Source organism: Temnothorax nylanderi, unplaced genomic scaffold (assembly GCF_030848795.1).
Source record: "Temnothorax nylanderi isolate EJ_2023f unplaced genomic scaffold, tnyl_v1.0 TNYL_tig0068_pilon, whole genome shotgun sequence".
Taxonomy (NCBI): domain Eukaryota; kingdom Metazoa; phylum Arthropoda; class Insecta; order Hymenoptera; family Formicidae; genus Temnothorax; species Temnothorax nylanderi.
This window is the reverse complement of record NW_027249130.1, coordinates 33,022-56,650: the sequence shown is the minus strand read 5'-3', so window position 1 is coordinate 56,650 and position 23,629 is coordinate 33,022. Positions and strand designations below refer to the sequence as shown.

Here is a 23,629-nt window from a genome sequence, read left to right as displayed (position 1 = left end):
AGGCGCATAAAATGCATTGCAAATCGCAATAAGAACAATGACGTTAACATGCAAAATACCCATTCAACAGTTCCCCAACGCGGTCATTACGGTAATTTAATTATCCGATCGATTCTAGTGCGTGTTGAACTACTGGGTATACCGTGTTGTTTGCCTACAACACAAATCGCTTTATAATTAAGAAGAAACTTTCCGAGACCTGCCATACACGCCGGGAACAAATAATACAGCAAGCTCGTTGCGGTAACGAACACCCGGACAATCAATATTAATATAGTTATACTTCACAATCGCGAATTGTCATCGACTGCGCTTGATGGCGATGAATCTCGTACATATATAAACACAAAGGAAATTTAATAGGAATCACCATTCTCTCTCGTCTCTTTCGGCGACATTTAATGGTGGACGCGCAAATGCGATATTCTCCGAATTATGGATTATAATTGAAAGCCGAATTACACCGATAATGATCGCCATCGGGGAACGTCCGTCATTATTCAAAGTATCCGTTGATAACAACCTCGGAAGGAGCGTCTCACGGAAGAAACTCGTACGCTTCCGGCGGGATGTACTCATAGATAACTATGAGCTATTACTCGATAATGATGTAACTAGGAAGCTTCCATAAAAGAGCATCCTGCCCTCGTTCAAGATATTCGCGTATAGAGGGTTGTTTGTCAAGCGGATTTGCCAACAAGATATCACATAAACCGAGCGAGGGAATCTGAAACTCTTTGCCCCTAGTACATTCATAATGTTCCTACGCCTTGTACGTCATAATATGCCATCGAAATACGCGTCTTTCAGGGCGGGTCGGTATATAGATGAAAGACATTAATGTCATGAGAAGAATATTGCACAAAATCCATTAATTGATGTAAGAATCGAAAGAGCCTTTTACGGAAAAAAGAAAACTTATATATTTGCTAACAACGTGCTTACTGAGGAAATTTTATTAACGTTAAATTTTACATGTAATATCTTAACACTATTGTAGCATTAAAAGATGATAATTTTTGGTGGTTTTTTAATGCCGCAAAATATCTCGATTATTTTTTTTTTATAAGTGCAATATTTTAATATAATTTCCATTTTTTTCGAAACTACATTTTAAAAATTCGTGCACGGAAAAAAAGGATTAGCTACTATAGCTAAAATATTCGTAAAATATGGATAACATTTGAAATATCAAACGATCTCATAGAGAGATGTTCGATCGTAATTATATAAAAAGTCTCGTTCGAGCGATTAACCAAGTAGTACCGCCTTCCACGCTCAGTGGCGCCACAATCTTTAGAGTGATTTTTATTTTCTTAGGTTGTCCCTACCCATGCCCGATGCCATGCTTCATAAAGTTTAGAGCTCAATGAATTCATTATTGTCAAATAAAAATTATCTTACGATTCGGGTAGGGAAGTATGTGTTTACAACGGGTGGGAATAATCGCTCGAACGAGACTTTTTATATAATTACGATCGAACATCTCTCTATGAGATCGTTTGATCTTTCAATTATATTCAAGTCTCGTTCTCGCGATTAACCAAGTAGATGTTTAGAGCAAGTAATTTTTATTTGTTACATATTTTGGTAATAAGTACGGAATATGACTAGTCTTGTCTACCAATTATAGAAAAGAAAGAACGACTTTTTCGACTAGCAACTTAAAACGAACAAAACAAACATAGTTTTTACATATTGCACATCGTTGGTGCATAACCGCTTTTGCAAGGAATTTTCTCTTTTACTCTTTTTTTTTTTTTTAATGCATAACAGCTTCCGCAAAGGAACTACTTGCCGAAACAACAATTTTATTGTAGTGCTTGGCGAAAACCTGCGAGTTTTTTGACCACCCTGCCGTTTTCCTAATTGTCTCCAAATTTACTCCCTTTTTCAAAGCTGACGACGTCGCCGCATGCCTCGTGGAATGAGCTGTGAATCTTCCGCTTATCCCACAGCGAGACATCGCTGTCTTGATCCATCTACTTATCGTTGCTTTTGATGCCGCTTTGAATGGTTTCTTTGTTGTTAAAAGGAGATTATCTACTTTTCCTCTTATTTGCGCTGTCTCTTGGATATATGTGTCTAACGTTGACCCAATGCACAATTTGGGATTTTCCGGAAAAAACGGTAGAACTAATAAGGGCTGGTATGCTCCTGGACGAGAGGTCTTAATTCGATCGGGTATCTCTATTTCATACCCCTCAGAGTTACGCTTAATGTTCGGTAACTTGATCGAAGCCAACGTTTGCACTCTGTGCGCTGTGCCTAATGCCAGTAGTAACACGAGACGCTCGGACAATTGATCAAGAGACAACTCGTCCAGGGGGAACCACTCTTCGATTTTCCGAAGCGCTATATCCACGTCCCAAATTCTGTCGTATTTTGGTTTTACCGGCCTAAGCATAAATATACCTTTAAAAAATCTAGCGATATTCCTATTCTGACCTAAATTCCCTTCACTAATCAAGGAGATCGCCGATCTCGCCGAGTTCAAGGATCCGTACGCCGCCCCTTCTTCAAATTTTTCTGTTAAAAATTGGATGACGTCCCCCTCTTTCGGCTGGTAGGGGTCTAGTCCCCGACTTAAGCAGAAGGACCACCACTGTTTTAAAGGCCCTGCGTACTGTTTATGGGTCGACTCCGTTAACGAAGCTTCGAAGATGCCGAGGGCGGGGTCCGGCAATCCTTTTCTTCTGAACGACTCCCTGATAATTTGCCTGCAATCAGGGACAGCCTCTCTGCTAGCGGATGTCGAATGGACTTACAAGGGGACAACAATAAAGTTGGCGAAGGCTTAAAAATCAGTGGTTTTCCGATCAATAGCTTTTTAAACAAGGGAAACCACGGCTGACTAGTCCAGTAAGGAACTACCACTATGCCTGTGGCCCGGTCTACTATGATCTTTTTAAGAACTTTTAATATGAGAACAAATGGCGGAAACGCCCAAAATAAACCAAGCGAACCCCAATTGACGGTAAAAGCGTCAATTGCTAATGCCTCTGGGTCTTTTTTCCATGCAAAGAACTCTTTGCATTTTGTATTGCACCGAGTGGCGAACAAATCAACTCTGGGAAGCCCAAACGCTCTCACAGCCTGATGGAAAGCATAACTTGCCAATTCCCATTCCGTGTCTATATTCTTTACCCTAGACTCTCGATCGGCCTCTACATTATCCTCAGACTTGATATATGAGGCGACTAACCAAATATCTCTTACTTCGCACCATTGCCAGATTTCTTTCGCGATCCTGTGTAAGTTCGGATGTTGTACTCCCCTCATTTTATTAATATAAGCCACCGCCGTGGTGTTATCTATGCGCAAAAGTATCTCACAATTCCTATACTCACTAGCAAAGCTTTTCAGGGCGAATAAGGCTGCTTTGAGTTCCAAACGGTTAATATGAAGCTTCTGTTCGTTTTCCGTCCAAAAACCTCCAGCTCTCTCTCCCTCAGAAAAGGCGCCCCACCCTGTGGTGGACGCATCCGAGAAAATTTCGAGTTTATAATTACCTTGCCTAATAGGGTTCGAAGAAACGGGGATATTTTCTTCCCACCATTTGAAAACCGACTCGAGGTTTTTCGGAAGACAGATTTTTGCGTCATAGTCGTCATTATTTTTCAAAAGTTCTAAATATCTGATACGTTCAAATTCTTTCGTGTATAGACGCCCGTATTTAACCGCTGGACAACATGCATTAATTGACCCCACAAAACTCGACCACTGTCTAAGAGAACAAATCTTCCCTGGCTTAAACTCTTTTAACAGGCTGAGCATGTTTGTTTCTTATGTTCTGGCAACTCTAATGCCATTTTGCAAGAATCATAGGTTATGCCTAGGAATTCCGCCCTTTGACTGGGATCTAAGCTGCTCTTCTTATAATTTATAACGAAACCTAAGTTTTCTAAAAGTTCTATCGAAGCTTTTATGTTAGCTGCGCATGCCCGTTTTGATGACGCCACGAGGAACATGTCATCTAAGTATATCACTGACGCAAACCCTTCTTTACGCAAATAATTCACTACTGGCCTCAGGACTTTGGTGAATACGTGGGGAGCCACATTGAGACCGAAAGGCAGGCACAGGAATTCAAAACATTGGCCCTGGAAAATAAATCTCAAGTATCTCGAAGAACCTTCGTCTACAGGTATCAAAAAGTAAGCATTTTCTAAATCTATTTTTGCCATAAAATCGTTTTCGGAGATTAATTTTGCTGCTGTGCGGCCATCTTCTAATTTAAAATGCTTAGTTAGGATAAATTCATTCAACTTTTTTAAATTTAAGACAAATCTAAAAGTTCCATCAGCTTTGGGGACTAAGAAATAAGAGGACACGAACCGTGGATTCTCGGAGACACAAGGTCTAATGGCCTCTAAAACTAGCAGGTTATCTATTGCTTTCTTAACATCATCAAGAGATTGATTACCCTGCAATAGCGGTGCTGTCGGTATCGCTGCCTGAAAAGGCCGAGACGTGAACCGGATTTCGTAACCTCTAATGCAGTTAAGCACAAATTTATTTTTAGTAATTTCTTTCCATTTGTTATAAAAAAATTTTAGACGTCCGGCTACACCTCTCACCTCTAGCGACTGCGTTGGCTTGGCCTTGTCGACCTCGTGGTCGCGTGTTTGTTCCACTGGGAATTTCTCTGCCAATCCTTGTACCGCAGCAATCTTTGTGGGACCCCGCTGCTGTGCGGCCATTTCCGAGCCTGCTGCGAATGGCCCTTGGAACTCGACGGCAGGCCTTTTCGGTTTCCCCAGTTGGAAGTCCTCAGAGGTTGGTTTGCCGATGAGAAGTGAGGTCCTCCACTACCTTGCTCACGGATTTCGTGTGCTTGAGCCTCTTAAACAAGTCCTTGCCGAATAAATCGTCCGTTATGTCTGACTTTTTTAACAGTTCCCTGTATTTTTCGTCAATGCCAGGTAGAATGAACGCTCTCCTCATTACTGAATGTTGGTAGTGCACGCCTGCTAGCAACTTGCCTGCATTTCCTAACAACTTTAAGAGCGTACTCGAGATCTCGCCTTCTTCAAGCTCGAGGATCAGAGAGATGCTTTTAGCCACTGCTATCATTGTTGAACCTACCGCATTCTGTGAGGCGACGAAATGTTTGTCTCTGCTTTTCGCCGCCCCTGACATGTATGCTATGATTTCCGGATTGAGTTTGGGGGCTTCTACCTGTAGAACCCCCTTCCTAGGGAATTTTCTCATAATCTCCTCCCGTATCTTACTCTCTTCCTCCTCCCTTTTTTTTCATCTTTTTCGTCTCCTCCATAAAGGCCTATTCGTATCCAATTTGACCATTCGGCCGCTAATTCGGGATGCAAGGCAACATCAGTCGATTCAGCCGGCTCTGCTTTTAAACAAAGCGTCTGTCGAGTCTCATTGCTGAGGCTCGCAGCGGTCTCTGCTGCTTCTTTTGCGTCCTCGGGAATTCCTGCCTCTTCATTCGTCTCTGATGCCTCTGCCGACGTAGAGGAACTCGACTTTTCCTCACTTACGTCGTCCTCCACGAGATTCACTTCCTCGCTCGCGTCCTCCTCCACGACAGCGCCTGCTTCGCTCGTGGCAGCTACCACAATACCAACAAGAATTAAGCAGCTGACTCGCTATATCGTGCGATCTGTCCTCCCTCGAGTGAAGGCTCGAGATTTTTAAACGTGCGATATGTCCTTCCTCAAGTGAAGGCTCATCGCCGTACATGCGATCTGTCCTTCCTCTGGTGAAGGCTCATCGCCAGGACACATACGAAAGAGGCAAGGCTTGTTAATACTCACCGTTCTCTTTGTCTTCCACACGATTCTGCGTCGTGGCATCGATAGCGGCGACTGGCGGTTCCTTAACCTCCCCAGTCGTCCGCTTGAGCTTCCTCAATTTTTTACGCAGACTCCTCATCTGCTCTTTTACCTCATTCATTAATTCTCCGTCGCTCAACTTCCTTTTGGACATTGTGCCGCAATAAAAAAACACCGATTGCGGCTTCTTCTACACTCTGTGTTGTGACTCCTACGAGCACAAAGAACGTTATGAAGCATGGCATCGGGCATGGGTAGGGACAACCTAAGAAAATAAAAATCACTCTAAAGATTGTGGCGCCACTGAGCGTGGAAGGCGGTACTACTTGGTTAATCGCGAGAACGAGACTTGAATATAATTAATATTTTTTGCAGCAAGAGCTATATTTTTTGCAGCGAGAGCTATAGTTTAGCAATAGTAGCAAAACCTTTTGTTCTCGCTGCAAAAAATGTTAGTTATCCATATATTACGACTATTTTAGCTATAGTAGCTAATCTTTTTTTTCCGTGTGGAATCGATGCATCTTACAAGTTCGGTAAGTGCGACGAATCGCGCAACCTGCACGTTCGATGCAGCGATCCATCGTAATAGCGCCTCGTTCAATCTTCGTTTCAACAGTTTGGTCGTACGATCTTTGGTCGAACGATAACCGAGGACCACCCTCGGAGAGCCAGCCCAGCTCGATGGATAATTCTGCGCGAATCTCTCTCTCGTGTACGCAGCGTGAAATCGCTTGTGCGTCGAATCGCCCCGAATTCGTTTATGAAAAGGACACATACAGCCTCGAAAAGGGCTGGCTGCGGGACAGACAGGAGGGACCGGCGGGAGGCAGCGGACCAGCGGAAGACGAAGAAAAATGATACAGGCTAACGACACATCCCACGAGTATGACCGCCCCGTGACGGATGTTTGCAAATTACGACTCGTGTCCGCGAGGGAGGAAATCATATTCCTCGGTGGGATTTCGAGTTCCCTTGTGGGGATTTTCGCAAGGTCGCGCAGGATCGGAAGGGAAGGGTTCCGGTAGCATGTCATTATGATATTTCAAACGAATGCCCGCAGCACGACGGGCTATGAAACGACATTACGAAGATGTAGGTATCCGTTTCTCATACGGGAATGACAAGACTTTTCCGTGATTACCCTCTGATATCACAACTTCTCTCGCGTTGAAAAGTAGATGTTATGGTATCGTGGTTGACGTTATGACGTACCTTTGTTATGCAAGTAGCAATAGTAAACGTGAACAATTATTAATATTTGTTACACGCATTTAAAGCTAGATCTTTTTCCAACATTTTCAAAAAATACGGAACGATATAAAATATCTTTAGATATAAATTACATTGTACTACAGTTATCAAGTAAATTATGTCAAACTGCGATTCTCTCCTCTTAATTATTCATTCATGAGGAGAAAAAAAATTTTGTTTCAAACTTACAAATATTTTATGCCTCGAGCATTTGACGAGTGACCCTCTTTATGAGAGAGAGTCAACGAGGACTTTCATCAAATCGGATCCGCGATCCTCGAGACTTATAGATATTCGCGCGGCTCTGTCGCGCCCGAACACAAAAGGAACTCGTTAAAAGTTTATCGACCATCGTTCGTATATTTTCTCGCAATTTACCGGGCGAGTGATATATATATCGTCCGATTCCGCCTTGAGAAAGATAGATAATGGATGCATCTCCGGATGCAGCCGAAGGAGAGAAGATAATGGATGCACCTCCCGCGGCCTCTTCCTCTTCGCGTACGGGGTCCTGCAAGGATTTCCAACCCCATCACCCGCCCCTTCTCCCCTCGCCCCAATGTCGACAGACATAATTGGACAAAGAAATACGAGGAGACTGGCCATGGATTTCCTCCGTGGAGCCAAAGTCACCGTCTCTCTTTCTCTTCTTTCTCTCCTTCTCTCTTTCTCGCATATGCCACGTCGTTTTCCGCCTCCTCTATCGCGATTATTCAGTCCGTTGTAAAAATGAATTCACCGCCGACGATCGGTCATGCCGGAGGTTTCCTTAAATATTCTAAATATTGTGCCCTCCCCCCCTGTCCCGATATATCACGAGCTCTTACATCCGGCGATTCGTCGCTTCGAGCGTTATCGGAGGGAGAACTCCCTTCATCTGGCTAACTTAATGCGCTCTCTCTTCCAGGTAGTCGATTATTAATTGACAAAGGCGGGAGCGACGCGAAAAATGTACTTAAACTTGGCTCGTTAATATTATCCTTATGGACTCCGCCGCTCTGCGTAAAGGCTCTGCGGCGCTCCTGGCGAAGTTAATTTATCCTTATCGGACGGGGATTATTACCGCGTAATTATTCGGCGTTCTTGCGCGGCTTTGTAGACCGAAGTATCGTGGCAACCGATAACGACTAGCCGAGCGCGGAGCCAACGGCGTTGCTTGCGCTTATTTTTAAACAGACAGAATCATTGTAAACCGTCCACAGTTTATCGATCGCAGTGTTTATCGGAAAACAACATCAGCGTTGTTTTGAAACTTTAACTCGCAATATCTAGTTTCATCCATATTATGCTCTTATTTCATTTTATTGTTCTTGAACGTATTAGTAACGCTTATCTAATTCCCAGTTAAGATACTTACCTCTCGATTAACGGTTTTACGAATATCCTCACGTTATCTGTGTGCGAAGGAAATAGAACGCTGTAGTAATGTCGCGAGTTTAAGGATTAACTCGTGCGTGGCGGGTTTCGAAAATACTGACCTACTGACAACCGCATATCATTCCGCGCGTTATTTTTTAGCGAGCGAACCGTCGCGCGTGCCCACGGCGCGGTGGCGGCCCAAAAACAATGCTCTATCCAACGCGGTTATCCGATGTCGGGGGAATAAAATATAAAGTGAGTCAGGCGCGAGCGAACGAAAAGCGGCAACCGATTGCCGGTGACATATTTGACGTGATCGGAACACCGGCGGTGATCTCGTCGGACAATCGGGCTTATCCCACGTTGACGAGATCGCCGCCACGATTAAGGTCTCTGGATCGGGAGCGAGGTCACGAGCGGAGTCAAGCAGCTTCGCTGCTGCACCGTCATTTCGAACGGTAAATCAACGGGGTTAAAAAAGTAGCGGGGCGATGCCGGCGGCGTGGCGCGGCGTAGAGAAACTCACCGGGCACACAAGATCAAGGCGCGCATTTAGTTGCATTTGACGTTGAAACGTCAGCTGCATCCGCGTCGCGTCGCGTTGCATCCGCGTCGCGTCGCGTTGCATCCGCGTCGCGTCGCGTTGCGTCGCGTCGTACCGCGCACATTTGTATGTGCACCGTGTCGTCGTCGTCGTCGTCGTCGATGTCCATGTCTTGTCAGCGTCGAATCCACGCTCGACTAAGCTGCAAAAGAGACGCGAACACGTGCGATACGACGATGAGTCTCGGATTCCATGCGTTTTCTCTCTTCTACCGTCGCGTCGTTCGATTTTCCTTGTTGTTACTTTTTCTTTTTCTTGTAAAAAGAACACGGAAAGAAAGAAAACTTGCGTATTCTCTGACAATGTTTTATGTGCAAGATTGGCGTAATTTACCGATCCACCTGTTACGATCAGTTAACATGATCAATCGTAAATCTAGTTAAATACAATCTTTGTACACAGTGTAAATGCATATGCACTACCGCTCCAAAGTATTTGCCACCCCAGAAAAAATAGAAAAAATTCTAGTTTTTTGCATCAAACTTAATTTAAAGTAGAGATTATTGCATGGCATGTACTCATTGTTACCTTATACAAAACTGTTATGTTATGTTGTTATCCTTTAATTCCTTACTTCCTAATTTCATGTAATTATTTTGCGCACGGAAAATCTCAAATAATAAATACATTTTCCGAGACCATCACGTTGATGTATTTAATAAGCCAAAAATCAATTACAAAATTCAGGATGCCAAAAACTGTGTAAGCCTGTAATAAAAAAAAACGTGATGGCCACATTAATAAGGCGAAAATTTAAAATGATGTTATTTTCTTGTCAAATCATTGTTTAACATTATTTAAATAACATGTAACTACCTATGCAATAAAGACATGTAGCAAATTATTGATTTTTTCATTAACATTTTATTAATAAACTCATCTCTGATCAAATTTCTTTAAGATGGCAAATACTTTTGAGAGATAGTGTTTATCTTTCTTTCTTTTTATATAGGATATTGTTTTGAGATGATAGAATAATCGCAGTACGACGTAATGCTATAATTAAACGGATAATCGATATTGTGCGGGCTTCACAATGCTTTTTAAAATATTTATTCGAGGTAAAAGCACACTTATCGGATGGTTAAATGCAAATTTCGTCTGTTTCCTTTTTTTCGATTTCAATCGAAGGTAATGGCAAACTAATCGCCAAGATCATCTTGATATGTTGAGACAAATTTGCAACATATATTTCTTTCCCTTTTCTGACAACAGATTTGAGTGCATCTTATAATTTTTCTTATATCATAAATGCTTTTTCTCATATTTTAAAACTATAAGCGAAACTAAATTAGTAACAGACATTTTAAATCAAAATATAAAAGTAAGATAAATGTTTTAAACAATGTAATATTATATTTTGTTATGTATTCGATACAGTAAACAATATTATATGTTTTATAAATATCAATTGTCAACGTAAGATATTATAATAATACTTGTTATTTTTTTCAGTTGCTAGAGAATTTTTGTTACTAATCTACCCTTGTGAAAAAAATGTTGCTGTAATCCGATTTGATATTTCCGCAAATATAAGCGCTATAGAATTCTTTATTCGCGACTACGAAATCTCTTTTCGATTACAGCACGCATGTGAAAATATTCCGTCACACGACGAATTCCATGGGATAAGCTTCATTCGCATAAACGCGAATACGAGGATCACAGGGATGATCATTCTTCCCGCATTTTTATCTCTTACCGCCAACAATTCGTCAACATTTTAAATACGAGTTTCTGCATCATCGATATCGCAACCGCGCGCGGTCAAATTTTGTGAGATCGCGCGGTGATATCTTGACACCGGCGGCAGAGCCACCCTTTTTCAATTCAAATCCACACGACCACCTGCCGGCGCAAAGAATGTTTAATATCAGATTTCATGCGGGTATGCGTTGAGAAAACGGGCCTTTCGTCGGGGGTCGTCCCGCCGCGCCGCGGCCGTCATGAATGATGCCCGGCCAGCCATATCAAACGCGACAACGGCTTTGTTTCCGTCCGGCGTAAATCCCGCCGGGAATTCCGCGACGGAATACCGCACGCGCGCGAAGATTCCGAGGTTGCGAGAGAGAGCCCCGCAACGAAGCTCCTCCGGCGTGGTTTCTCCTTTCGGACCTCCCGTCATCTCTCCGGCTAGTCTCCCTTCGCGCTCCTGCGCACGTTACGCTTCGTCCTTCTAGGTAGCCGTCTCGGATCACGACGACGACGACGACTCACAAAGCGCGCGCGTCGGGATTGCATCCGAAGAAATTTATATTCCTGGGCTTGGATATTCCAGGACGACTCGCGCGGAAAATCCGGGGACGGGCGACGAGTTATGCTTTCTTCTCGAGAGACGTATCTCTCCTTTCTCTCTTCCTCTCGCGAAAATAAGTATGCGTACGGCGCGTGCGTCGCGTTTTTCTTAAATTAGAATCTTGCCGCTACGCGATGCGGACGTTCCAACGTTCCTGCAGGAACGTCTTTGCGGGATATCGAAAGTATGTTTAATATAATTGAAAATAATATGTAAACGCGATAACGCTGGGTATCCTGAAATTGTGACGTACCTCGAAAACGAATTCGAAATTTCTAGGGAATTAAAAGCATGTCAGTTCTCTTTTAATAAAACGGTATCTTGAATTATAGCGATTATAGCAAAAACATTTTAAACGGAAATCATTTTAACCCTTCTACAGTCGCGGTTTAAAACATAAATGATCGCATAGGATGTATTGTTCACTTCATGTAAAATATGCAATATGTGGCACAAATAATTAATATTTTTTACTTTTTTTAAATATACCTAACAATTGGACATATATTTAGAAGACTTTAACGTTTTTATATCGATCTTGAGATGTTTAATTTATGGAAACATGGATACATTTTTTTAAAGTAAGCACTAAATTCGCAATTTTTGCTGTATTTATAATTATGTAGAAAATAATATCTACGTTTTTAACTATAAAAACTTTTTTTAACTGTTATATAAAGGAGAAGATTCAACAAAACAATACATGTAATTATGAATAATAAATATTTATTTATTATCTTAATTTATATATTAATTTAAAAAACAGAACATTTTTTGTTAATCATAGTTTGCATATTTAGAAGTTATGTAAAATTATTGTAAATTACAAATACAAAATTTTTATTAGGAAAAAAATAAAATAAACATAGAATTTAAAAATAAGTTAAAAATTGTAATAAAAATTATATATTGCTTTAGAAACCGAACATTTTCCATACATACATGTTGATTGTAGTTTATCTTTCTAAAATCTGTAAAATTGTTTGAAAATATAGTATAGATATAAAATTTTTATAGAAAAAGATAATAAAATAACAGATATACTTACAAGGAAACCTACGGAAGTGTCCCCTTCTGATTTTGATGAGCTTTTAGTATGCATGTTGTTCTCCAGATGAAAATAAGGCACGTATTTTTGCTTCCTCATAGAGGAAGCTTTGTTTTCATAAACTTCGTATATGGACCTTTGATCGCATATAAAGCTAGGTCTAATCAACCAAATTTTAAAGAATTATATATGAAGTAGGGGTAGAAAAGACCGAAGAAAAAATTGTTTTTTTAGTTTTCAATGCCAATGTGTTCAGAATGTTCTAAAACGTCGGAAAATAGCAATTTTAAAAAATGTCCGTATGTGTGTGTGTATGTGTGTGCCAAATTTACCGAAATTTCTATAACTCAAGAACTGATTAACCAAATCTTAAAGAATTATATATGAAATAGGGGTAGAAAAAACTGAAGAATATAATAGAATTAGAAAAATTGCTAATAATAAAGGGGTTACCGATTTCTATCTAAAAAAATCTACATGATTATTATAATTTCCGCAAATTTTGAGATATTGAGCTTAATTTTTTTTATGGATAGAGCATCATTAAAGGTAGGTTGGTGTTGAATTTGGCAATGATTGGTGAAGGGGTTACCGATTTTTGCCTAAAAAGTGTACAAGTTATACGTGTAATCTTATATATAGAGTATCATTAAAGGAAGATTGTTATTGAATTTAGCGAGGATCGGTGAAGGGATTACCGATTTCTGCTTGAAAAGTGTATAAGATGTAGGGCAGACCGGGGCGAAGTTGTCACTATTTTTTCGGTGCCGATTTTTAACAACAAAACAAATAATTTTAGTAAAATGTGGTATACCGTTGTAAAGAGTGAATCCTTGGCTACAAAATTTATACGGACATTTTTGGTCTACGTCGCTTTGTTCAACTGGTATAAAGTGAAAACGACAAAGGTACAAAAATTGAAATGTCAAAATTGCCGGGGCGGAGTCGTCACTCCATTCTCGGACTGAATTTTAAATAAAAATTCATAATTCCGATCATGAAAAATGATAGGATACATTTTATTAATTATTGTTTAATAGAAAAATGGAAACATTAATTAAAAACACGATGGCGGAAAATAACTACAAGAAAAGCGCACACACTTATGTGCCCTACGCTCGCACTGTGCCCTACGCTCGAAATGCACTGTTTTTCGTCAGCTCTATTCTGTCACCTCTGAGCACACGCAGCACATATTATCCAAGTCCTCGCCCGAATCCGACCATTGTTGCTTCTTTGACTTTGATTTTCGCCCGAAGCCTCCATGATATGGCTTGGTGATGACTTCGCCCCGGACACAGATTTTAAGTTTAATCGCTCATGAAATATTAGAAATCAACGAAAATAAAAAAATTTTACTGGATTTGTGTTTAGCATGCATTACTCTTCAGAATCACTTATCTCGAGATTCGGAGAGAAAATAATATTTAAAATATTTAAAATTTTTGACGCGCAAAAAATTTTACTTTTGACCTCCGAAAACACGTTTGCCTTAATGAAAATTACAACATGGCATATAATCTTACTAAACTCCGTTAGTCACATAGGCACCATAAGTAGTGTTTACAATATTAATGGCGAGTTCACACAACATACAGATTTCGAGATAATTGTAATGATAACTCCACCCCGGGGTCTCCCCTACTCTTCAAACCATTCAAACTTTGTTTAAAACATTTTTTTCTATACGAATTTTTTTCTATCTTTTATAATTCCAGAGATATTCAGCCAGAAAGAAAAAAAACCGATTTTTTTCAAAGGAATGTTTCACCCCCTAACACGCTATGAACACATATAAAAAAATATGTGTTTCTTATTTTTATCTAGAGAACAACATACTAAAAGCTCATCAAAATCGGAGAGGAACACTTCCGTAGGTTTCTTTGTTAGTAACAAAGTCGTAATTATTACAAAAATAAAAGAAATAAACGAAAAGTTAATTTTACTTTGAATGAATAAACTTTCAATCATCACTCTTACTTATTTCTATACATTTCTCGCATATAGTTTTTAATAATTCATTCACATAAACCTTCCGTACAGCCTATAAAGTAAAAAAAATATGAAAACACAAATGAAACCATGCTATGTAAATATTACAATGTAACGACATTGAAGTTATATCATATGTTTTAATATGACAGGTTATCATATCAAATAAATATACATTCAATGGCAGAGACACTTACCGTAATCATGTATTGTCTATTCTTCACTGTACAGATTATGTCGCGTGGGGTGTATACTATATCCCAGTCTAGTTTGCAATGTTTTTTTTTTGTGTAATTACAAGCTGAATGCGAAGTGACTCGGAAGAAGTTAATTACGTTCCTGGAAAGGCACTGAGAATAGCAGCACTCGCACATGCCATATTCACGAATTACATAAAATGGTGTGGGATGGATCCTACACCTCCTACACGTCTGTCGATATGTTGTAAATTATGGCAAAATGTTCTTCAAATTCGAGTGGGGATTAATAAAATATTTCGTTATTTAACAATTACTAAAATATTTAACGGTGAAAGACGAGAAAGCTCTAGCAGTAATGGCTTTCCGTCAAATTTTTATCAAGTTGGAATCGATTCCAAGTTACGCATAAACCGTCAATAAAATGTATATCGTTACGAGCTTATTAGTCGATTAAGCAAACATCGCCGGCAGCAGAATTTAATTTCTCCTCACATTCAGCATATATCTGCCTGGAAATTATATTTGTTAAATGAATTGTTAGTTGTGACCAATTAAAAAGATGCCAATTACCGTTGTTTATAGAATATTAAATTATTTGATAAATGAAATAACGTGCACCAGGAAGAGTTACTAAAACTACCGACGTTTATAATATGCTTTATTCGATTTACTAATATATGCGAAACGTCGACATATAAATATACACCGGTAGAAATCGTGATTATGCTAACGCGTTCAATTAATCAATTTAATTAATTGCTCCTTGGCTCGCAATATGCGCAATTTTAACGGAAAACACGTTGTTCCGAAACTTTAGGAAATAGCGGGGGTTAGAAGGATAATCCGACCCAATCTTGCAGAAATTGCATCAAAACGAAGTTATTTTACTGCGCGTAAAACGACGAAGTGGAGTTTTCGTAGCGCGCTCCCGCGCGTAAAAAAATTCGAGCAAGAACTCGCTGGTGAATTCCACATGCGAATGCTGCAACAAAAAGGCTCCAACGGCAAACTAGGAGGCTACACGCCGTGAATCCGTGCACCACACGTTGCTCCCGTGTGCGTAATTCTTTTTCGTTTCTTCCTGTGTATGTTATTTCTTGTTCTGTCGGCCGCGCCGCGCCGGGCGAGCGAAATGCAACGACAGAAACGGGGTGACACCACGTATTCGACGAAATGACGGCGCACGTCGACCGTGACGAAAATGGGATTTAAAAATCGTCGAGCGTATCGAGAGGTAATAATTCAGGTAAAAAGTAATAATTCAAGTATTTGAATAGAGACGAGTCAGAAGGGGGATTATCTTCGACGCGTCCAAGTGTTAATCTTGTAAAATGAAAAATCGAGACAGACAAATCATAAATAATGGAACGTGCACACATGAGGCGTGTATACTATCAATGCATCTTTCGCATGAAAAATAATCCTTATCTCTAACGCAATAATCCTTATCTCTCCCTCTCTCCCTATCCCCCCCCCCTCTCTCTCTCTCTCTCTCTCTCTCTCTCTCTCTCTCTCTCTCTCTCTTTCTCGTTCTCTCTCCCCATAATTATGGCAAGATGAAACGTAATCCCCCTGCTACCGGTGACGAGAGGACGCGTATCGTTTTTCGTTAAAGCGCATTATTAAACACCATGAGAGTGACGTGTATAATTACGCTCTGAAAGAACAAACAGCGGGGGGTTTAATTACGCAATTTTTGCGCACAAAACAGCCCATCGACAAAAGCGTAATATAATATGTTTACACGTTGAAAGCTGCGCGCCCGGGGTCTCTCTTTCATGCGAATATCGCGATGATAATAAATAGGGAACGTTATCTCTCGCGTTTACGAGAGAAGTAAACCAAACGACCCTTCCCCGTAACGAACCTTCGTGTATCCTCGCAAAGCATCCTTAGTGAAGTCGTATGTCAAAGCGCAGGTATAGGTTAATTATATTATACGCTCTACATACGCTCTTTACACACGGCCCACGCACCTATATCTATCTCGCGCGCATATGTTTTGTAATCCTTAGTCCTCAAAGGCAGATCTTTGCGCACCTTATGCACGATTAGTTTGATCTCTCCGCGCGTATATTAGACGCTCACCCTTCTGTGAGGGGAGCTGCTTAACGCTCGTGCTATGTACACAAAGTTCAAGTCAACGATACCTATCCAGTGGCTATCCACTCGCGTTAAATGGTTAAATGATGGGAAAACAAACTTTTTCTAATAATATCTCTCAAGGACTTCAGGATGCGTTTCAATAATAATGACACACGTAGTGATACACGTAGTGCAACATTATAATAACAGGCAACATAATAATAACAGAGATAATAGCACTGTATGTAACAATAATGGTAGTTATTAATTGCAATCGTACTGGCATAATAATTACGAATGATACCACAAAGCGTTGCCGTATATCAAATTTCGCTGTACGCTACAGTGGATTATCTATTTACATCATTCAGCGTGTTTAGAAAATCATGTATTAAAAAATGAAGAATTCGAGTATACATAAATACATATTATACTTCTTAATATATTTAAATATGTCGAATCCTTTAAATATATTTGAAGAATTCGTGAATTTGGACAACAAAATTTCGAGACTGAAAACACAGATATATGATGTATATTTCAAGGATCCTGAAGGAGAGAGAAACTGATTTTTTTCCTTTTCTAATTTAGATATAGCGCACGGCAACTTTACGCCCGAGGAGGCCCCGACCACCGAATCGCCTATCCAGAGTGATGTCTTCGTCGAGAAGAACGGCGCCGCCGAGGGCGAGCTTCCGGTTTCGACGGCGAAACACGACGACCCGACGTACATGGCGATCGTGATCGGCGTGCTGACCGCCGTAATACTTTCACTCGCCGTGGCGATATTTCTGATTGTTTCGCGACACAGGCAACGCAAGTGCTTCGCCAGCCCTATGACCGGTAAAGCCCCATCGCATTTAGGATCCACCTGCGCCACCGTCGAGAAAGGCGCGGCTCTGATGGCGTACACCTTGGAGGACGATGAAAGGTACAATCGATTACTTGTTGAAAAATAAGAAAAAAAATAACGTATAAAGAGGAAACGAAATTGCTAAGAACAGTGCGATCCTAGACAACGTAAGAAAAACCCGGGATGTAATTTCTTCGATGCGCTCTCTCTCTCTTTCTCTGTCGCGTATATATTAATAGATTTTTTTTACGATTAAAATACGCGAATTGTTGAAAGATAAAATAAAATCGCATGATTTTAAAATAATCTTCAACATTGAGCCACAATATTCGAATTGAAATATGAAATAATATCTTGAATAATTATAACTTTATAATAATTTAAGTAATTAATTAAATATAAATTTAATAGAAAATAACTTTATAATAATTAAATTTGTTAGCTAGTAAGATGGAGCAACTTTGAATGATGTTTATTACTTTTAGTCGGTTCTTATTTATTGCGTGACCATGGATGTCTAGACAGCCGGATATAGGACCATACGAATACTCGCTTTTGCATCGCGAAGCGTGTTTAACGATAATACACGACCGCGTCGTACGAAGCCGTGCTCTCCTCATTTCTTCCAAGTTTGTGTCCACACGCTCAGATGACGGAAGCGGCCTTCCAATAAACTTTCCATCCACCGTGCTCGTTAGCGAACGTCCAATAACGTCCAATAACGGACATCCTCGGGCAATATATCGAGTTTGTGCGGCACGAATGTCTCCAAAGGAGAGATCCTACGGCCGCCTCGTAACTCCGAAGCATCCCGCACCAGGTTTCGGCATCGATCCCTCCCCTCCCGAGCCCCCCCCCCCCTCCTGTCCGCTTTGTGCAATCCGATATTGCAGGTTGCGAGCTTCGTAGCGAAAGAGAGGAACGTGTAACGTGTAACTTCAAGTAGGCGTGCGAATGTTGCGCCGCCGGTCCTTTGACGGACCGCGTGTGCTCCGCACACATGATACTAAAATTCTCGAGCGGAAAATATATACTGCCCTTGAAAACCAAAGATCCGTACAATCCGCAAAGTCGGAGTTATTCCAATACATTTTGTATATGTAATTCTCTTTAAATGCGAGGCGGGTCGAATGTAATATCCGACCGCATTGATATTACGATTTAAGTGAGGCTGTTTATGTATTATATGCACAGCTCGAGTAAGGGACTGATAAAAGATGCCTACTGCAATTGGAGTAAATAAATGGTAGATTATATGATAAATATATCAAGTATCAAGTCACATATGTCCAAAAGGGAATACATGTTGCACCGTTATTTCTTTGCGACTATAATCGGAGAGCGCGAGTGACGTAGCTAAGAAATTATCAGCCATCGTAATCTGACGAGAGATGGAACGCGATCTGAGCTATTAATCGATCGCTCCTCTTTCAGATACGCGGGCGGTTCTCTGCCGACTTTGCCCCGCGATCTCGGGAATCGTCTCCTAGACATCGTGAAGTTGGACGACTACCAAGAGCCGTATCAGGCGCTAAAGTACGCGCCGTACTACAGCTACAGCACCGTCGTTATGGAGATGAAAGACATGATGCTGAACAACAAGGGCACCAACATCAATCACTCAGGTATGCGGCGCTCGAACGCGTCTACACCTACATCTACACACGACATCCATATACCTATATCTACTCGCGACTACTCGCGCACTCGCGCACGCTCGTGCAGACACACATATGTACGCACTCCGCGTACACACATTCGAACGGCCGTGGCTCCTGTGCCAACGGCCGTGCACCTACATACGGTCCCGGCAACAAAGCATTCGCCCTGACCGCAATCAATACGCCATCCCCTTCTGCGCTCGCTTCTCCTTTGCTATATCATCCGCAGCGGTGTACGCGAACGGTGCAGTTGACACGTCGTACGATTATGCGGTACCGGAACTCGGCACGGTGCCCCTGCTCAATCAGGATGCCGGCGCCGGCCGCGGGGCGACCGTCTCCAGCGCCACCGGCGATCAAGACAGCTTCTTCTCCAAGAGCTCGCGGGCCACGAAGACCGAGGACAAGAAGGTGACAGATTCATATCTCTTAGCACTTTATGAGATAATTTTATATTCGTTTTTTAATGACGTTAAGGCTCCTGGGCTCTTTCCCGACATCTCATGAGATGTGACGTCAGAAGCGAGAAATGTTGAGAATTGACACGTTGAGAATTCTTGCGTAGTATTTCCAAATAAAAAGATATTTGCTTAAAATAACACTACAGATCACTTCAGCACACTTCGAAAATACTCCGAGTTGAAGTTAAGTCTACCTCTTTCCCTTGACAGTTAATAAACAGCCGTAAAATGAATGTAATACGAAATCTAGTCATGCGCCTGCGCACAAGCCTGCATCGTATCACATTCGTTTTACGGCTGTTGATTAATTGTCAAGGGAAAGGGGTAGACTTAACCTCAACTCGGAGTATTTTCGAAGTGTGCTGAAGTGATCTGTAGTGTTATTTTAAGCAAATATCTTTTTATTTGGAAATACTACGCAAGAATTTTCAACGTGTCATTTCTCGCTTCTGACGTCACATTCCAACATGGCCGCGACGAGTACCCAGGAGCCTTAATTAATGATATATGCGTCAAGCCCACGAACCTAGATTTCGAAAACCAGAATGTAACAGAAATAACTTTGCAATTTTAAAATGAACAAGATGAAATCTTTCGTTAACTTTAATGGTATCAATATTATAAAAGAAAGGACTCCGCATGATTTATAATATTTTATATGAAAAAAAACGTTTTTGGTCAATTTTTTTGAATTTTTAATATGTTGTAGCACTTGTGTCTCTGATGAAAAGTTACAAATTTTATCAACTTTTTATGATTAGTTTCTGAGTTATAGGCATTTGAAAATAGCGTTCACCGTTCAGTGTTATTTTTGCAAAAATTCAACATTTAAAAATATCTAAATACACCTAACTTTTTTGTCTAAAACATTTTTTCATGTACCTCACGGTGTCAGACACATTCAACTCGTAATCAAACACATGAAAGTTTTTTCGAGGGGTTGTTTTAACTCCTAAATATGCTTCGAAGCCGATAAAAAAATACGCGTTTGTTATTTTTCTCTACTCTAAAACATATCCAAAGCCCATCCAAACATATCCAAAATCGGTGAGAGACCGATGAGTTCCAAACATTCCCTTGTATCTAGGAAAATGGGGTGCATGATTTTCATTCAATTGATTCTATGGTTGCATTTCTTCTATGAAAATTTGCGGCTTTTATTCGTGCTTTTACTATATTAACTGTTATTCGCTATTAGGTACTTCAACATATTAAAAATTCAAAAAAATTGACCGAAAACGTTTTTTTCATATAAATCGTGCGGGGTCCTTTAATAACGATCCGATGCAGAAAAAATATTCCATTAAATATCAATTTTTAATATAAATCAAATTATTTATCTTTATTAATTGGCTTTAGAAAACGTAGGCTTGAAAAAACCTAAGATATTTTTTGGCTCTTTGTATGTACACATACGTTAATATTATCTCTCTCGTTTAACATTTATATTTTACTTATCCAATAAATAGAGTAGAAAAAGTATCTTTAGCTTAATTAGCACGGTATATTATATAATTATGGGTTTTGCAAGACGATGAGAATCTATATTAATCAAGAAAAGGAAAGGCGATGGCATTAATGTTTAACGAATACTGCCGACTGATCTTAATGTGCGCTCTATAAATAAAAAGCCGAATAAAAGTGCGCGCCGTTGTCGTGCCATTAAACGTAACTTTCCACCGGTCGGAGATAAATTCGCAATTAATAATTTAAATCAATATGGTGGAACGAGAACGGAACATTTGGGGCGGATATACCTCCCGTGGGTACAGTATAACGTAGCTCGTATCCAGAATGCCAGAATGCCAGAGCGCTATACGAGGGCGGAAAAGAGCGCGGGAACCCCTCCGGACCGACATCGAGCACGCGAGACGATCCCCTGGGCTCTCTATCGACATGAAAAGAATCACGGGATCGCGGCCGAAGATCAAGTTAAAAGCGAGCGTATAATCGGTATTGACGGATGTTTTTCTTCGGTGTCAACAATACGGCGATACCGTTCGCTGCTGGAGGCCGGCAATACTTGATACACATGCAGTAAAAGCTCTCTTTGAAATGTCCGTTCGAGTTTATGCGCACCTTTTATATATGGGAATAATATATTATAAGTAATATCATCTGACGTTCCTTCTATCATGCAATTACATACTATGATCTCTGGATAAAAACCGATTGAAACTGTATTGGTGAAATTTGTATCAAAGTTATGCTTGTTTTCTATGAGCCTTACAAGATTCCTCAAATATATGTATCTAATATTTTCTAATCTAGATTCTTTAATCAATCTCTAAAAAAAAATGTAAAAAAAGTTTAGATAACTTTACATTGTCGAAATTAAACATATTAAATTTTTTTTAACTTTTTATGATCTCTGAATAAAAAATACTCAACGGTCGAATCTGTATTGGTGTTTGGCATCAAAGTTATGCTTGGTTTCTACGAGTCTTATAAGATTTTTCAAATATATGTAATATTTTTTAATCTAGATTCTATAACTAATCTTTAAAAAAATGTAAAGAAACGTTTAGATAATTATTTACATTGTCGAAATTAAACATATTGAAATCTTTTGAACTTTTACTGTTAACTAACTCCGTAACTTTCGTTGAATTATCGTTATCTTCATCACTTTCAGTATCCGTGATTGACACATAAAAATAATAATTGTTTCGTCATGTTTTCCCAGTATACCTAACTGCGCGACTGTAACTTCCACGCCTAGCACAACGCAAATAATTAACGCGACAGGAGCGACGTGACTTCGGAAAAGGGTAATTGGAACAAATCGCCGAACGCGGGACGGGCGGCAAAACAGCCGGCGTGTGACGTCGCTCTGCTTAGACGATAAATCGCTATCGCGGCTCGTCCCACACGCGTCGGAAATAGAGCCGGAGACTGGCGGCATAGTCAACGGGTTGTCCGCGAAATCGATCGATTGATCGCTGTCGTCGCACGGCCTGTAAACGAACTCCCGTCGACAGGACACGTCGACAGGGGTCCTCTCGCGGATACGACCGCCGCCGCTGCAAACCTGCAACCCTCATGGAATGTATCATCATTACGCGGTTCAGTGGCTTTCGGTTCAGTCCGCTCCGTTAATTGCGGAGAGAAAGCGCGTCGTGTAATCACGTTTCCAACCGCCTCCCCGCCTCCAGCGGTGAAGCTCATCCAGTCGACATTGCAAAAATATCGCGCGGTAGGGGTTGATTTCACGGCCAACCATCCCGGGATCGAGTGTCGGCGAGAGCATACGGCCCGTACAAAATTTTATGACGCAAGTAATCTCTTGTTTTAAGAGCCGTGTGACGCCCAATTTGTCTTAAAGTGGCGACAAAATACAGAAGGTACATGTTACAGATGAATTATTTTCCGCAGAAGAAAATGGCTGATTTTTAATTGTATATACAATTATATATTTTAGAAATAACATTGCGCGCGACTATCTGTTTATTAATGCATTTTCATGAAGAAAATCTCGACAGTCACCAAGTAAAATATATCGCGCATATTTCTCGATGAAAAATTGTGACAATCTTTTTCGTTTTTTTTAAATCAGATATAATTATAATAGACGTAATTATTTTATTTCTATTTTTCTAACCCTAGCTAGCCACACTTTATCGCATTGTCATTTTCATTCTAATTAATATTTTTAGTTTGTAATGTAGGAATTGGAAATACTGAGTCTGAATAAGATGTTCAAGATAATATTAGGTCAAGAAAATGATTTGAGTTTAAACTGATCTTGGAAATTAGAAAATTATGTTATTACGCGAAGACTGGAAAACCGAAACAGCTTATTCTAACTGTCAAATTTTTAATAAACAAGTTTGTTTTAATTTATCTTTTAACACCTTTATTATTGCTCGAAAATTGGCCGTTTTTCGCTTTAATTAGCTGTTACTTTCATCGAGCGTAACATACCTAATTCCTTTTATTGTGACAATCTTTATTACTTTATTACGAATGCGAGAGGTCGCTCGATTTATAATCACGCGGCGGACGGCTTAGACATTCA

General features: G+C 40.3%; 1 protein-coding gene across 1 annotated transcript in view; it reads left to right on the top strand.

Annotated features, from left to right (window-relative positions):
* Positions 1–23,629, top strand: part of LOC139773758 (discoidin domain-containing receptor 2) — a 159,642-nt gene that overhangs the window by 111,755 nt on the left and 24,258 nt on the right. Inside the window, exons 8-10 of the mRNA XM_071708462.1 lie at positions 17,228–17,567; positions 18,924–19,114; positions 19,380–19,561. Of these exons, the coding sequence (XP_071564563.1) occupies positions 17,228–17,567; positions 18,924–19,114; positions 19,380–19,561 (713 nt within the window). The remainder of the gene's footprint in view (positions 1–17,227; positions 17,568–18,923; positions 19,115–19,379; positions 19,562–23,629) is intronic.